Source organism: Dipodomys spectabilis, unplaced genomic scaffold (assembly GCF_019054845.1).
Source record: "Dipodomys spectabilis isolate Male_0828 unplaced genomic scaffold, ASM1905484v1 ptg000051l, whole genome shotgun sequence".
Classification (NCBI taxonomy): Eukaryota; Metazoa; Chordata; class Mammalia; order Rodentia; family Heteromyidae; genus Dipodomys; species Dipodomys spectabilis.
This window is the reverse complement of record NW_024870728.1, coordinates 16,549,069-16,567,332: the sequence shown is the minus strand read 5'-3', so window position 1 is coordinate 16,567,332 and position 18,264 is coordinate 16,549,069. Positions and strand designations below refer to the sequence as shown.

At 33.3% G+C, this 18,264-nt stretch overlaps 1 protein-coding gene across 2 annotated transcripts in view; it reads left to right on the top strand.

Annotated features, from left to right (window-relative positions):
• Window positions 1-18,264, top strand: part of Spag16 (sperm associated antigen 16) — a 775,603-nt gene that overhangs the window by 17,978 nt on the left and 739,361 nt on the right. For both annotated transcript variants that reach the window (XM_042679127.1, XM_042679126.1), the window contains exons 4-5: window positions 1,067-1,185; window positions 5,166-5,303. In XM_042679127.1, coding sequence (XP_042535061.1) covers window positions 1,067-1,185; window positions 5,166-5,303 — 257 coding nt within the window. The remainder of the gene's footprint in view (window positions 1-1,066; window positions 1,186-5,165; window positions 5,304-18,264) is intronic.

The following is an 18,264-nucleotide window of genomic DNA, read 5'->3' as shown; positions in this document are numbered from 1 at the left end:
TGTTTCTAACAATCGATACAGCCATATTATTGCATTTTTAAATATGAATAAATCTTGTTTTGTATATATGTGCTAGTGAAAGAGCAGGGCAAGTAGAGCTCCTTAGTGTTTTTTAATCTGATCATGCTCTAGCCTTATCTAGAGCTCTTGTCATTCTTCCTTTTTGATGTGCACTAGTGTTGAGATAGCACTTTATTTAGAGTTAAACATAATTCTGAGAGGTACAATACTGAACCAACACTAGTGGTTCATGCCTGTAATCCTAGCTAGTCTGTAGACTGAGGGGGAAGTGGGAGATCTGGCTCAAAGTAGAAGAGCAGTAATCTTGAGCACAAAAGCTGAGGGACAGTAGCTAGGCCCTGATTTCAGGCCCTAGGACTAGCAAAACAAAAACAAAAACAAAAGCGTACTGAACATTAAAATCTGTCATATTGCTTACTTTATTGTATAAAGTGTCCTGTGAAGTATTCTTTCACATTTTTACATGTTTCTTAAATATCTATAGTAAATATAAAATATGCCCTTATAAGGAATTTTCAATATCATGTTTTTTCCAGAATTATACTATTTTTGGAATTTTCTTTATTTCTTATTATTTACATTATTATTATTATTATTTTATTCTTAGAGTCTGAATTTTGATCTTTCAAGATTTTCACATGTGGGATTTTGTATTTGGGATTATAGCCCAGATCCCACTTTTTCAATGAAATCTTTCTTCATAACTGTATACTTATAGCAAATTTATACAAATACCTTCTGTGATCTTGGATCCTATCTTCAAGCCTCTCCTTTTGCCCAACTAGCACTTAGTCCTGTCATGCTGTATGAATTTTATTTAGTTTTTCATAATTCTATCTGCATCCATTGAATGCCAAGTATGAAGACCACAACTTGTTTGTTTTCAACAATGCTTTTTATCCCTGTTAATTAAAATAGTCCTTTGTGGATAATATTTAAGACTAATTATTAGAAAAATGAATCGATGAGTAATTGAATGAAAGACTTCTACCATTAATAAAGAGGTTTGATATGAAAAATGAATAATTGTACATTTAAATTTTAGGAGCAAGAAACAATTCTTCCTTCAAAGCCTGTGATACCTGAAGTAATAGAAGACTTTCTCTGCAATTTCCTGATCAAAATGGGAATGACTCGAACTCTTGATTGCTTTCAGTCTGAATGGTAAACAATTATGTGGTTAAACAGTTGTCTATAGAAGCCAAGGCCTTCATATGTGCGCTTTAACAATCTGAAAAGACTTCGAAATGATGTAGCTAACATACCTGGGTAGAAAACTTTCTCATTTCCAAACCTGAACCCATACCATTCACATACACATATCTAAGCACCTAGCCAACCCATTACTGCAAAGACAATTTTATTAAACAATCTTATTTTTTAAAGCAATTTTATTAAACAATCAGGTTCAATTGATCTTCAAGTAATTAAGAAAATGGAATATATTCTAGAGGTAACAAAATGATTTTCTAAAATACTTCCTTTCTTTTTTTGCTTAAGTATTTTTACCTGAATTAAGGTATACTGCTACTGCTGCTGCTGCTGTTGCTGCTGTTTTGCTTTATAGTGTAAATGTTTTTCCTATTTATTTATTATAGTTGGTTCTTTTTCTACAAATAGTATTTCATTTAGAAGTAGAAATATATTTTCAGATATTGCCTAAAATCAAGATTTTATTTATTTAATTGATTTGTATAATTTAATGACATAGATTATAAAAGTTATAGTCATGATGATAAAGTCAACAGGCATGTTTTTTATTCCTAATATCCCTAACGGAATATTAAATGATGGATATGAAAGGTATGAGTTTAATAGTCACTGCATACCATACAAACCGGATTAATATATAAAATATTTATTGTGTTTTGTACTATGCTAATTTAAAATATAGAAATTTGTAATATTTACTAATATATTATTTTTCCTTTGATCTGCTATCCTCTATGGAAAATATGTACATAGGAAGACTCAGTTTCATTGTTTTAATTGCATATCTAAATTAATAAATTTAATGCAGATAGGCAGTTGTAATTATTTAAAAAGGAGAAAGTTTGGTGATAGTAAAATAATACCGCTTTTTAAAAATCTAGAATTCTGTGCATGATTTAACAGTTATTTTTTAATAGTAATCTTAAAGAAAAAATTGTAAATATATTAGGCAATACATTTTTGTAAGAGTAAAGTGCTGTTTCATTTGCAGATAATTAATGAGGAGTAAAAGTAATCTGGTTCAATTACCTTTTTTTTTTTTAAAGAATGAGTTAGGACATGTAATACTTACCTATATGCTAGGTTAGTATTAGTATGAAATGACAAAACCTAAATACACACACACACACACACACACACACACACACACACACACACACACACACACACACACACACACACACACACACTATATCATTTTTTGGTACTATTGGAGTTTTAACTCAGGGCCTTATGCTAACTAGCAAGCTCTATATGTTCGGGCTCCCCTGGATCTATTGACTCTTCCCCAAATCTAGTCCAACTCAGTATTGGAATACAGCCATAGATTTATTTTTATTTTTTTTATTTTTATTCTTTTTTGCTTATGTGGTGCTGGGGAATCGAACCCAGGGCCTCATGCATGCAAGGCAAGCGCTCTACCACTGAGCCACCTTCCCAGCCCCCATAGATTTTTTTTTTTTAAAGTAATGTCTATGACTGTTTTTATGCTTTAAAAGTAAAGTTAATCATGAGAAGGATTATATGTTCTACAAAGTGTTCTAAAATACCTATTTTCCAAAAAAATATTGCCATGGCCTGCTTTCTATATTATATACAGGTGAGTATAGTAGGATTTTGTTCTTTGAACCACTGAAAAGTTTTCACTGTGGGTTTGCTCAGTGCCCTTATGACTAAGTAGTACTCATGGACAATAGTGATTTGTCCTGGGGAACAAAATTAAGGAGAGTCTTAGAATGGTGATAATATGACAGTGTTCTTTCAGTACCTTAATATACCCATGTGTCACTAATCTTCTTCCTTGACTATATTGGGTGGTGTTCCCTGGGCCATTAACATGTTCACTGTTTACTCATATGAAATGTCAATTCTTGTTCTTTACCTTTTCTTATTATTACTATTTTCTTTCTTTAATTCTTCTTCCCTTTGAAACTTGCATTTTAAAAAGTGTTTTTCTCTTTCACATTTTGCTTCCTATTCAATCACTGTCTCTTCAATTGATGAGGATCTGGTGCTTGGTCATATACTATACAAGGGTTTTCCTTTCTGTCCAATTGGAATTAAATGAAATTCAGGAATGTTGTGACTCAGCTATCAAGGGAACTCAGCATGGCAAAGATAACTACATAGATTTATACACTAGGTAAGCTGGTAGTTAAGTCTAAAAAGGATTTTAAAATATGTTAAGAGACAAGGCTTTTGGCTTATCGCTCAGAAATTTACTTCTTTTTACCTTTTAAAAACTTTTTGGTTCTGGGGTCTGAATTCAGAGTCTGGATCATTTCCATACACTATACTAAGTACAGTAATGTTTCTCTTATTAAAGCAAAGGAAAAAAATATGATGGATTCCACGTGCTATTTTAAGTGCATCTTGATTTTCTGTTTTATAGGCACATTTTCTTGAGAAGTTCTTTCTGCCACTTTTTTATTCCTTATTCTCTCATTTCTACTGTAACTTCACTCTCATTCCCATTATTCTAGTGAAGTTTTTTGTTCAGTGACTTTTACATATTTACATAGTCAAACCCTGATTCTCAAGGTTTTCCAACCTCTGGCACATTGTCCTAGTTCCTTATTTCTTATTTCTTGAAACACTTTCTTTACTTCACCCATGGGCCACAGCTTTCTTATATTCTTCCCATACTTCATGAACTCTCTTTCTTAGTTTCCTTTGGTAGTACTTACTATTGTCCAACCTCTCATCAATAATGGATAACTTTGTTGCTCAGTCTTCATTTTTCTTGATATGTTCATGCCTGTCTAGTCTCCTCTTGTCTCATAACTAGTGTCTATTTATTGATGATACTCAAATTTGAATTGCCTATCTGTAATATTATTCTGTTCACTTGAAAGTCTGCTAGCTGTATAAACTTTAGTTTGAATGGACATTATTTTTTTTTTTCCAACCAGCCAGTTCCTGCTTCTTTTTTGTCCACTTTGTAAATGGCTATGACTCAACTATGGCTATAACTTCCCTTCTTTTGATGAAACATGAGACAGTAATTTCATTAGAAAATCCTGTTAGTTCAACCTATACTGCACGTCCAGACAGTAACCATTTCTTATAACTTCCACTACTGATCATTTTGTTCTAACAAATATCTCTCTCTCCCTCTCTCTGTATCTTTTCGATTGTTGTAGTAGCCTGACAATTCTTTCTGATTCAATACTTACTCCTCTAAAATCTGTTTCTTCAAAGAGACTAGCCTTTTCAAAGCATAAGTATGATTCATGTCCCTTGTGTCAAACTTTTTCTGTGTCCCAACCTCATTCAGAGTAAAAATTGCTTTTCTTACGCTGGTTCCCTGCTTCCTTTCTGGCTCCTCTCACAGCATCTCTGTTGCTCTGTTAATTGGATCTAGCTCCAATGAAGCTAGGTGTACTGACATTTTGCTCTTCTTGTAGATACTAAGCACTTCCTTGTCTCAGAGCTTTTTGCATTTCTTTTTCTATCAACCCTGGCTATTCCTCTTCTGAAAATCCACATGATACCATACATTCATTTCTTTCAAGTTTCTGCATAAATATAACTTTGTCATCCATGCTTGCTAGTCATGACTATAGTCTATAAATATTACAAACACTCCTACCAATAACTTTCCATTTGTGTCTTCTCATTTCATTTTTCTATAGCAAACTTACCACTCTCACAAGACTGGCAACTTCATGAGACAGGAGTTGCAAGATGTTTATGAAGGTTACCAGTTTTGGATTGGTGACATATGAGATTTCCAGCCATATTGTATACACCATGAGGGTATTAGTACCTAGATTTTTTTTTTTACTATTTGATTTTAATAACCTAATATTAACTCTTTAATTTATAAATACAGCAACTGATTGCTACCAGATTTTTCTGAGACTTAACATTTTGAATTGTTTCTAAATTTAGGAAGAAGCAATGATATAAACCATTTGATTTTATCCTAGGTATGAGTTACTACAGAAGAAAGTAACTGACCTTCCAGCCAATGGGAATGTTCCAGATGTCTATAACCAGATTATGCTTTTAGAGACTGAGAACAGAAATTTGAAGAAGGATTTGAAGCACTTCAAACAAGCAGCTGAGTATGTTAGTTTTTAAATATTTTTCTACCTCTTTCCTTTGGCCTTCATACAAAAGAAGAGTTGAATGAAGCTAATATGTGTAATGAGTGAGAACTGTCATGATAGAAAGCAGGATTACATCTAAGTTCTGTTGTAAAAGTGAGAAAGGCTTCACCAGCAAATTAATTTCTTTGATAACTAGAACTCTCACATTTGAAACTTAGCAACAGAATTCAGGACAGGGCATTGTGTGGCAGATGGTTAATTTATTAGGTAACCCTAACTTCCCTATGCTATTTCTCAATCTTTTGATGTTTTGTGAGTCATAGTCTTAGGAAGATAAGCTAATTTCTGAATTAATAAAATTAATATAAAGAGTAGAAGGAAGATAACATTTTACTAGAACAATTTAGAATGTGAAAATTCTTTAAAAGCAATAATGTTAACTGTAGACATGGGTGATAATGATATGTTCACATAGATTTATCAGTTCCCACTATTGTACTGGTTGGTAGAGACTGTTGATAGATAGGAAAGATTGTATACTTATGATTACAGGAGATAATGAAGTCTATATCAAGATGTTCCAATTAAATTTTATGAGAACTTAAAACTACTCTAGAAAGTAGTCTATTAAAGAAGCAAGAAAAATAATATAAATATCCTGTCTCACCACATTGAATGTCTTTTTTATTTTCTTTATTTTTAAAAATTTTTTTATTGTGAAAATACCTTACAGAGGGGTTACAATTACATGGACAAGGTTATGAGTACATTTCTTATCAAGCATTGTTGCCTTCTCCTTTGTTTCCCCTTCTCATCCCTTCCCAGCTACATCCCCTGCCCAGCCCCCTCCCACCCCGCCCGGCCAAAGTAGTAAAGAGTGTTTTTTAACATTACGACTTGTACATCTCATTGTTGCAATGAGTCCACCTGTATCCCTATTTAAACATTTTTTTAATACATATATAGATTTATTTAAATGTAATTTAAAATTCCAGTAATGTCTTACATCATCTTTTGTAGCTTAATATAAAGATATGTTTATAAACAAAATTTTTAGTCTAAAATCTTCAAAAAAATTCTTGGAAGGAAACTCTTGCTTTGTAATTTCTTGGCATGAACTTATACACAAGAAAAATTTAGAAGCCAAATTTTTTCCATATCTTTCTTTTTAAAATAAATAGAAAATAAAAGAGTTTTAGTGAACAATTTTAGAGGGTTTTCTGGCAAAGAAACATTTGAATGTTTCTTGTTGGGAGACCATTTTGCATGGAAAAATCTGCTATTTAGAGAAGAGAGTGGATGCTTTAATTCTTCATTCATTGTAGTCAAACATATTTAATGGGGTAGCTTTCTTTTAAATAAATATATTAATGCAAAAATTAGATGAAGAAGGATACCGTATAGGAAAATAATAATTTTAAGATGCATGCAAAATCTTAATACAAAGAAAGTACTCTGTGTTGCAAACTGGTCGAAATATTTTAAATAACCTTTTACTTTTAAAATGTTAACTTTCTAGGCATATAATTTTCATATTATCTTTGTGGTTATACTATTTAGAATTCTATCTTTTTCATAGAACTGTATGATGATCCACAAGAATATATTATTAGAATCATTGTTTTCTCTATTATTGGTTCTTTTTATGAGTATTATTTTTTACTCTTTTTGTTGGTGCTTACTGTGACTTTGAACCCATATGTAATGTATGCATTTGGAACTTCATAAAGTGTATTTTTCACAGCGTTTCCTAGTGAGCTCTTTTAGTTCTTCATGCTTTGAATTATTATTTGAGCTTGCTATATTTTTAAATAAATGCAGAATTGGACACTTTATGCAATGAGCTTTAACAGTAATCATTCCTGCGTTCTGGGTGTTTATTATACTATGAAAATGTCAAAATTAAATTAAGTGTTACTTATGCAAATTAATACTTTAAGGTTAAGTAAAATCATAGTTAAAACAGATACCATGTAAATGAAATTCTTTGTGTGTGTGTATGTCTGTGTATGCTTTTTAAAATATCAAATTATAACTTTAATTTCAGTTGCCTATTGGTTATATTTCAACTCAGTTATTCAATATAACTTAAAATCTAACAAGTTAGAGAGAATATTTATTTGCTTTAAATCTGCTTTGAAAGAAACCCTCTTGCTTCTTACAAGCAGATGATTAATATTTATTTTGGTGAGTGAATAGTAAGCATGATGTACTTTCAGAGTACTTTTTGGTAAAGTATGTTCCACTGGCATTTGATGTTTTATAATAATTTCACCAAACTAAATCAATGATACTACAAGCCTGCCACAAATTATGTTTCTTCACTCAAGATTGTCGATTTGACTTAATGAGAATATTTTTCTTGACAGTAGTTTGTGACATAAATGAGATTCCTCTTTGTGGATTTTGTCTGAAGTTTGCCTTTTTATTATTAGGCTAAGGCAAGATAAATGTAGCTGTAAAATGTCTTTAAATTAACATTTAATAGCAAAAGAGGTTATAGGCATGTCCTATTGACCTTGATTAGATTGGTAGCATTTAATAATATAATTAGAAAATCAAAAAAATTAAATAACTTTAAAGTTAATATTTATCTGGCAAAAAATTGCATTGGATAGAACACTGAACTTGAAATATACAGCTTCAGTGTTCTACCATTTATTAACTTGTGCTACTATTTTTAACTAACTTATTAATTATCCATACACTATTAATTCCTTGAGAGTGATGTGATAATTGAATGAGGCAATCTATATTAAAAGGGTATGTTAATCATGAAGTGCTTTGAAATGTTAGGTATTATTATCAGTAGCCCTAAAGATTGTCCTTATAGGATTTAAAAAATCATCACAAGGTTAGTATTTTGGAAATTTAGCAATGAAAATACATGAAGAAGAAATAAAAAGGGAAGTATTTCATACCAAAACGTCATAAATTCTTGTAGTGTAATTGAATCATCTTTTCCTTTGTCATTAGTGTTGTTAGTTTTAAACAAATATATTTTCATTTTCCTGGCTAACAAATATAGATTATCTTCCAGTGCAAAATTTGTGATAGAATGTTTTGAGAAAATTTTCTTATAGACATTTTAAAGAGTGAGTCTGGAGGAAGATGGTGAGGAGAAGCTAGGGCTAAACAAACTCTCATGTTGCATGAAAATTCCAAGGCTAGAGAGTCACACCAAGTGTGCCATCAGAGTACAGAGAATTTGACCAGAGGGGAAAAATTCAGGCAGCTTGGTTAAGGAGACAGATTTGGGCACTCACTGTATTTGCCGTGGTGATGAGTGCTACTGTTGCTCCCATATCAACATAGAGAGCCTGGGACAAAGGTGCTAGAAGCAGTGTGTGAGCGGATTCTACTCACCTCCAATAAGAACTGACAAGAAGCAGAAATCTTTATCCTGCTGACCACAGTCACAGACCATGGACGACCTAGAAACCAAGGGAAAGGCATGAGTACCCCATAAGACATCCTTATTCCTTCTCATAGAGCAGAGGTGGGAAGGTAGCCCATCTCCCACCACCTGAAAAGATACTTTGATACTGACAAAGACCAGACCAGAGCAGCTAGCACATAACTCAGGCCTTGGAAGAAGACAATAGGAGCCATTCAACAGGTCAAAAGAACTTGACCTGAGGGGTTCAGCTCCACCCTCGGAGAAAGTTGCTCTTTCAAGGCAGAGCAATCTTTTCCCAGGAATGAGTGACTTTCTTCACTGGGTAAATAGAGCCAGAGGCTGCTCCACTCCACTGCAGCACAGGCAGCAGACCTAGCTGCAAGAGGGTAAAAGAAACACTATTGGAAACTCAGTAAACATAAATCCTGAGAATGTCTCCAGGGTGGGCTGTGTGAGTGTCTCAGGTGCTAGCCCCTCAGGAAAAAGCTGCTGAGTGCTGACAGGCCTCAACCCTACTCACAACCTAGCCCCATCACAACAACTCCAAACTAGAGGAGACAGCCATCTTCCTCTTTTGTGATACTCAAAGCAGATTGTCCTCCCATTGAACTATCCTTGGAGGGTCAAGAATTCCTGGTAAGGCAGAGCATCTTTCTGCCTATTCAGAACAAACTGATTTAAGACACCAATCAAACCACAGGAAAACCAAACAAGCAAACGAGAGATTCCACTAATAGACTGGTTATGGACACAGGGGACACACAAGGTCCCCCTTCTCCTGCAAAAAAAATCTAAGACCTCTTTTTTTGTACCTGTTCTTTTTTTTCTCACTTAAAATTCTGTATTTTACCAAAGAACATTAACACCAACAAACAGATATTTATTTATTTATTTTTTGTTTCAGATTTTCACATTTTCTTTCTTGTTTTTAATTGTGAAAATACTGTACAGAGGGGTTACAATTACATGGGAAAGATAGTGAGTACATTTCTTATCAGCATTGAAGCCTCCTCCTTTGTTTCCCCTTCCCATCCCATCCTGCCCTTGCCCCCCCACTTGTGCCTATTCTTTAAAATTTTTTTTCAACTTCAATTTTTTCATCATTTTTAGTTTTGTTTGTTTAAAAATTATTTTTTTACTCTTTCCCCTTTCAGTCCTTTTTGTTTTTTGGCTTTACTTAATTGCTGTTCTGTTCATCCTCAGATAATACCCGTCTTCTATTATTAGACCTGATCCTTCATTGTGTGTATACTTAGTTCAGATATCGATCATTCAAGTCACAAACTCTCAGCCTTAGCTCCTTTAATTGTAGCATTATTTCTTTATATTTACATAATTTTTAAGGGATCATTTTAAGTTTTTTTTATTTTTCATTTTCCCCCTTTCTTTATATATTGTTTTCTTTCCTTCTATCTTTTTCTCTCTTTGAATTTAGGTTTTTGTTATGTTCCCTCTTTCCCTTTCCTTCCCCACATTCCTCTAATCTTATTTTCTCCTCACAATTCTCCCCAAACCTATTCATTTTTGGCCAGCTGACTTCTTCTTTGATTTTCTTAGTCCAATGATCCCTGGTTCTGTTGTTGAACTACATTGAATCTGTTGAACTAGATTGTATCTGTACTCATTTTGACTACGTCAAACAATCTGTGCAACTACAGGGCTATGGTTGATGCTTGCCTTAAAACAGTATGCTAGTGCAGAATTGGTTTTTCTTTCATACACAAATGGGCAGATCAAGCTGGAGAAACACAAAAAAAATGTCAAGTCGAGATATTTCAACTCCCACTCATGATAATCAGGCTACAGAGCAGTTAATGAATAATCCAGAAGAGAGTTTCCAAAATGCTCTACAAATACTATTGGTAAACATGCTGAATGAAAAGATTGAAAGCCTGTAAAGGACTCTTTGTGAGTGTGATAGGGAAATGCATGAGTGTGATGAGGCAAGCAGATTAATACAGGAATTTCTTGAGTGTGAGGAGGCTAATCAAAAATTAATAAAGGAACTGTGTGAGAAAGATGAGAATAAACAAAGATTAATAGAGGCAATCATGGACTCCACAAACACAAAGCTGGAACAATCCATGGAGGCCAAACGAAAAGCTGAATGAAGCCCAACAGACAGAAAGGGACTCTAATGAAACTATAACCAATCAACTAAAAGATTTGAGAACACTGAAAATCAAATTAAGGAGGTAAAGAAGTCCATACAAGATCTAAAACAAAGCTCCAGCAAAACATTTGAAGTCATCAAATCTGACCAAGGCAGAAAAGAAAAACAAAGTACAAACTCTTCACCTTAGGTTAGACCATGCAGAAGATCAAATCTTTGGGACTGAAGACACACTAGGCATTATAGAGAAAGAACATACATGTACGCAAGACAAATCCAAGAAATATGATAGATTTGTTCAGAATTTAGAAGACACCATCAAAAGGCTTAATCTAAGGCTAATAGGTGTAGAGGAGGGCCCAGAGACAGAAGTTAAAGGTCTAGGAAATTTATTTAACAGGGTCCTAGTAGAGGGCTTCCCCAAAATGCAAAAAGACAGGCCCATTCAGATACAAGAGTCCTTTAGAACCCCAAAGAGACAGACCAGGACAGGACATCCCACCTTCATATTGTAATCCGCACAGGATCAGTTGAGACCAAGGAAAGTATTCTTAAAGCTGTCAGGGAGAAAAGATCAATCACCTATAAAGGGAAACCAATCAGAATAAATTCAGAAAGCAAGAAGAGCCTGGAATGATATATGCCACACCCTAAAGACAAACAACTCTCAATCAAGAATACTGTACCCAGCAAAGTCTCCTTCATAATGGAAGGTCAGATTAAAAACCTTCCATAGCAAAGAAAAAATTGAAACAATATATATTCACCAAACCAGCTATACAAAAGATAGTTAAAGATGTCCTACAAATAGAAAACCAAACACAGAACGATGAAGGCCAAAAACAGCCTCCAGAGAATCCAAGAATCATAGCAAGAACCCAGTTGGCACAGCCCCCAGGAAGGTGGATAACATGACAACAATTACCAAGCACCTCTTGTTCCTAACTCTAAATATTAATGGACTTAACTCTCCAATTTACATTGTGAAAATGACAATACTGCCAAAGGCTATCTACAAATTTAATAGGATACCTATCAATATCCCAACCTCATTCCTCAAGGAAATAGAAGCAGCAATCCAAATATTCATAGGGAACAATAAAGGACCCCAAATAGCAAAAACAGTCCTTAGCTGAAAGAATATTGCTGGAGGAATATCAATACCAAATTTCAAACTCTACTAAAAAGCCATAGTAACCAAAACAGCTTGTTACTGGCATAAGAACAGACCTGAGAACCAATGGAGTAGAAGAGAAAACCCAGAAATGAACCCACAGACCTATAGCCCTCTAATCTTCGATAAGGGAGCTAAAAAAAAATAGAATGGATGAAAGACAGCCTCTTCAGTTAATGGTACTGGCAAAATTGGTTAAATATCTGTAGAAAACTAAAGCTAGATCCTTATGTATCACCCTGCACCAGAATCAACTCCAAATCAACTCAAAGTCAAAGCACACACCCCGAAAACATTACAGGAAGGAGTAGGAGAAACTCTAGGGCTCCTTGGCACAGGCTGAAATTGTCTTAATAAAGACCTAGAAACACAACAAATTAAAGAAAGGTTGGACAAATGGGATTACATTAAACTGCAGAGCTTCTGCCTGGCAAAGGACATAGCTAGCAAGAGCAATAGAAAGCCCATGGGTTGGGAGAAGAACTTCACTAGCAAACAAGGGCCTCATATCTAAAATATACTTAGAACTCAAAAAATTAAATCCCTCAACAACAAATCCTCAAAGAAACAACTGCTAAAGACTTAAAGAGAGACTTCTCTGAAGAGAAAATAAGAATAGCCAATAGACACATGAAGAAATGCTCTTCTCTGTCCATAAAAGAAATGCAAATCAAAACAACACTGAGGTTCCACCTGACCCCAGTTAGAATGCTATAATCAAGAAATCTAACAACAACAGATGCTGGAGGGATGTGGCCATAAGGGTACCCTACTGCATTGTTGGTGGGAGTGTAAACTTGTTCAAAAACTTTGGAAAGCAGTATGGAGGTTCCTCAGACTCCACATAGAGCTCCCCTATGAACCAGCAATCCCACTTTGGGGCATTTACCCAAACAATCAAAAAGAAGGCCATACTAAAGCTACCATCACCACTTTGTTTATCGCAGCATTATTCACCATAGCCAAGATGTAGAACCGAAACAGATGCCCCTCAGTAGATCAATGGATCAAGAAAATGTGGTATATATATAATGGAATTGTATAACTTCATCAGAAAGAATGACTCCATCCCATTTGTTAGGAAATGGAAAGACTTTGAAAAAATTATATTAAGTGAAGTAAGCCAGACTCAAAGAAACATAGGTCTCATGGTATCCCTTATTTGCAATAAGAGATATCAGCAGAAAAGCTATATACATATGTCCATATGAGATGATGCTAATCTCAATGAACCTCAAAATAAGGACACAAGAGGTTTTATCTTTCTTGCTGCTATTTTTCATGTACTTATAATGTACTATGTGATTTTTTTTGTTTCTTTTATATGTTCTTCCCCCCATGGTAATAACCCCTGTTTTCACTGTATTTGATTCTGGTGTCCTGCATCTTGTATATACATTTTTCTAGTTTGCAGAGCGGAAGGGAAATAACCAAAATGCTGAAATAAGGATGCAGGCTGATCCATTGTGATAATGAGATGTACGAACTTTACAACTTTGGGGTTGGGGAAGGGAGATTTGGGGATGTGCAGAGTAAAAGGATGGTAGGGGAAAAACGAGGGGGTAACAATGCTTGATAGGAAATGTACTCATTACCTTGCTCATGTAACTATAACCCCTTTGTACAGTATATTTACAATAAAATTACATATCAAAAAACATTTTAAAGAGAAAATATATTCTTGAAAGATTTATGCTTAGAGGTTGTATATATTTACATATATATGATATGTTTAATAAGTTGACATCATTCTTAGAAAGGGAAGATATAATTTTTAGCTTTCCATTGAAATATTCCAATTGGTAGCTTTAAGTGCATGAAGTGACTGGCAGTAATTTCATGTGTCAAAGACTACTAGAGATGAAATACTTTGAATTTTGTTATCATTTAAATATTTCTTGAATTTCATAAGCCTTACATCTTCTCAGTTTACATACTAAAAGATTTTTCTTCATCTGAAATTTATATATAATCACTGTAGGTTTATTAACTAGGATTTTATTAATTAGGAACCTCTTTGCTTGATCTTATTTTCTGTAGCATGCCATCTTATCCCGTAGATAATGCAAATTAACTCAGTTTATGGTTAAGTTTTAAAAACATGAATGCATTGCTCTTGAACATCCTGAAGTCTGACTTTCATCTCACCTTCGCTAATTGCCCTTCTAGATTGAAGAACTCTGCTACTAAATTGAGTATACTTGTTCCTTCTGTTAGTTCTATTTTTTATTCTTATACTTGCCCCATCTTCTGTGTCAGAACGTGATTTCTGCCCCTGTTTCTTCCTTACTAACAAGCCCATTTTGCTCTTTTTGCCTCCACACTGTTTACACTTGGTAAGTTTAAAAAATTGCTATTGACAGCATGTACTTATATATGGTGTGATAACAGGTAATAAGTGACGGAGTAAAATAACATGTGTAAAGGAGAAATGGATGATGGTACTGAGGTTTAAACTTAAAGCTTTGAGAACATTAACGCAGGCACTCTACCACTTGAACCATGACCTAATCCTTTTATACTTTGGCTGTTTTATTAGGGAATAGTGCTTTTAGCCTGGGACTGGCTTCAGATTGTGATGATCCTAACTATGCATGGATTTTACCACTATGTATACTACCGTGCCCAGGCCCATAATGTTGCTTATAATGAGAACATGCTTGAAATTTTGATGTAGCCAAGTTTTATCATTTTGTGATATTGCTTTTTATTATATCTAGTATACCATTGCTTACTCTCAGGCCATAGCGATACTCTTTTGAGTTTTCTTCTAGAAGTGTTAAAGGTTTAGAATCTTATTTCATTCTATAACTATTCCTTAATTGTTTGCATGGTGTGAAGCATGAGATGCAAGTTAGTTCTCTTTTCTTTGGCATATCCAATTGTGGCACCAGTATTTAGAAAATTTTCTTTAGAAGTTATTGATATATCTGGAATTTCCATTGAAAATCAACTGTGGGTCTATTTTTAGACTCTGTTCTATTTCTTTCACTTCTATTTCTATTTCTTCTCCATTCTTCATTCTTTTCTATTCTGTTTTATATTGTTATACCTGGATCAGACTGTTGATTTTTGTAGTTTTTAATGAGTCAAAAATGAGTCCTTTATTCTTTTTCAAGATTGCTTGTGTATTCTAGGCTCTTTGAATTATCATATATATTTTGGGTTCACTTTTCCAAATTCCATAGAAAGAGAAGGATGAAATTGTGATTAACAAAGTTGAATAAATGTATAGAATTTTGGTATGAATATCGGTGTTTATATTGTTTATATGCATATTTTGGGGAGGAAAGAATGATACCTTCAGAAGGTTAGTCTTTCTATTCATATTTCATTTAAAAATATCTTCTAATGTAATAATGAATACATGTGAAAGATCTGGAAATTTATACCGTAAGCTTAATGAATATCTTGTTGTCATTTTGTGAGATGCATATAATAGAGACTGGGTCTTGTGTTCACATCATGGTACCTGCAGGGCTTATACTGTACCTGATACATAGTAGAAAGTTAAACAATTGTGCTGTTAATATTTAACTTCATAGCTAGACTTTAATGGTTTTTAGATGATGATGCTTTTTGATATTGTAATTGATATTTGTTGTTTTGATAGCATAATTTTAGAGTGGGCATCATTTTCTTATTATGAAGGGAATTTAATCAACTTTTTGCCATGTTAATTCTTGCCTCATTTAGAGTATTGGTTTCCTTTTTTTACTTTTACATTAAGCAAATATAATGCTGAAAAGAAAGGATCAATGGAAAGCCCTAAAGATTTGGTAGAAAATAATGTTGTACAAAGATTTAAGAGAAAATAATCTTGGCTGAGATTGTTAAATGGAAGATAGGAAAACATTATTTTAAATAAGCATTTTTTTTTCTACCAGAAAATAAAGACATTTAAAATTAAATTGCAGTTAATATTGAGAAAAAATTAGGAACTTTGGTAAAGTTCCTGATTTTTTACAAAATTTACTTCCATCAAAGTTCAAAAAGTATCCAGTTTGTGTGAAGACCCATTTAATTTAATGACTTTCAGAAACAAACACTGTGAAAATAAAGATAATAATGAAGCCCATAAAATTTCATGCTTTAGGATTTAGGTAATTGCTTGTTAAATTGAAAGGTATAATTTCTGTATATGGGCATACCCCACCTTTAAAAAAAAGAATATAAGGAAATTATTCTCTAATCTAGCTCACTTTTATTTGGCCTTTTAACAGTCATTTTAACATTAATATGATTGACTTAAGCATGATTTATAGATAGTGACAAATGTGGTAGTCATATAATTACTGTGATCAGAAATTACTTTAGCTTATTTTTCATATGAAGAAAATAATATAATTATTAAAATAATTATAAAATATTTATACTATAAAATATATAATATAAAATTATAAGAAATTATAAATAATAATAATTGTTAGTAATAAGTAGTTAAGATAGCGTGCTTTGATTGGCTAAAGTAAGCAAGGATAAGTATGTATTCTCTTCCCAAATAATAACAAATAAGTTAATAATTTCATAAATAAATGATTATATCAAATTGTTACTTAAAATCATTTAATTAGTAATGTATCTTACCAGGTCCATTTACATACCAAATACTTTTAAAGGTCATACTACTAAGTAACACATATTAAGAAGTGGAGTTTTGGAGTTTCACAGTGTTATGAGAATATACCTTTCTGATTATTGCATTGTATAATTATACATGTTGATTTGCCAGATTCCTGAAATGTGATATTGAGTATCTTTTGTGCCATCTCATTAAGAGAAGGCATATGTGAATTGTATTCTTTATGATATATAAATTTAAATAGACTGCTTCACCAAATAATTTACTTCATTGCTCTTGAATCAGTGTTTGGTGTCTGTATTAATAAAAGATCTTTTTTAGGAAACAAAGATGCTGTGCTAATGTGATGAGAAAATACTATAGAGTGCAGAAAATATTAATTGCTTATATGAATATTTTACACTGTTCTTCAGTACAACTTGTATTTTCATTTTATTAAGCAGATGGGCATCAGAAAGGTCATAAAAGGAGAAGCATCACCATGAAATGAATTTAAATTGTCTCACTGAGTAGATTTCATTTGTGCAAACAGAAAGCAAGTCTCTGAAAACCAATTTAATGGTCAGAAAAACTTTAAGGTCTAATACTTCAGTCAATTCCTATGCTTTCTTTCCTGGGATGAGCACAAATAGATTTCTAAATGTATATTGAAAAAATGAGTTCATACAGTGCTGCACATCTGTGGTTCTGATTAAGAAACTTGGAAGCATTTTTCAAGTACTTTTATCCTGTTGCTGATTTACATTTCAGATAAGAGAAATACGATGTGTCTATGTAACTACCAAGACACTAGATAATAAGATAATTTCAGTAGGCTTACAAGGATGTTCATAAAAATTTAATTTATGTAGACACACATAGTGATGCATCTTGATACTTTCGGTCTGCTAGAGTAGACTCAGCTACCTATTTATTGCATATGTCCTCCTGCAGGAAAACAGATCTGTAAAGAAAAAAAATGGATCTGCCTCTTTTTGTTTGTGTGCTGGTACTAGGTCTTGAACTCAGAGACTAAGTTCTGTTCCCTTAGTATTTTCATTCAAGCACTCTATCCCTTGAGCCCCAGCTCCACATCCGGCTTACAGACTTTCTTACTATAGCTGGCTTCAAAGTAGGATTCTGAGAACTCAGCCTCCTCGATAACTAGGATTACAGGTGTGAGGCATTGCCACAGGGCTTGAATCTGGCCTTTCTAATACACTGAGTAGGAACGGTGATGTGATGATGATAATGACGAACATTTATCAAGTATTATCTGTGCATAACAAAAAGCCATTTAATTGAATATAATTTTAGATTTATTTTTATCTGCATAAATTAATTGAAGTAATTTCAAACATACATACAATGTACTTTCATCAAATTTACTCACTTTGTTATACTCTCTTAGCCTCCCTTCCTCTCTGACCTCCTTTAAAATAGATTCATTATACTATCTTCATACCCTGAAGTGACTGTGCCCCTTTACACTTATGTCCCATTACTATTATAATTCTCATCTTCATATGGTTTCTGGGTATTGCTGACTCTACAGTTTGACTGAGTATATTGTGATAAGCATGGCTGTGATATATTATCATGTGCTGCATACCTTCAGCCCTGATGTATGCCCCAGACTAGGAGAGAGAATCATTTGGTATTTCTAAATTTAGTGTTTTTTAGGACCTTTCATACTGATTTTCACAGCTGCCGCAGTAATTTACATTC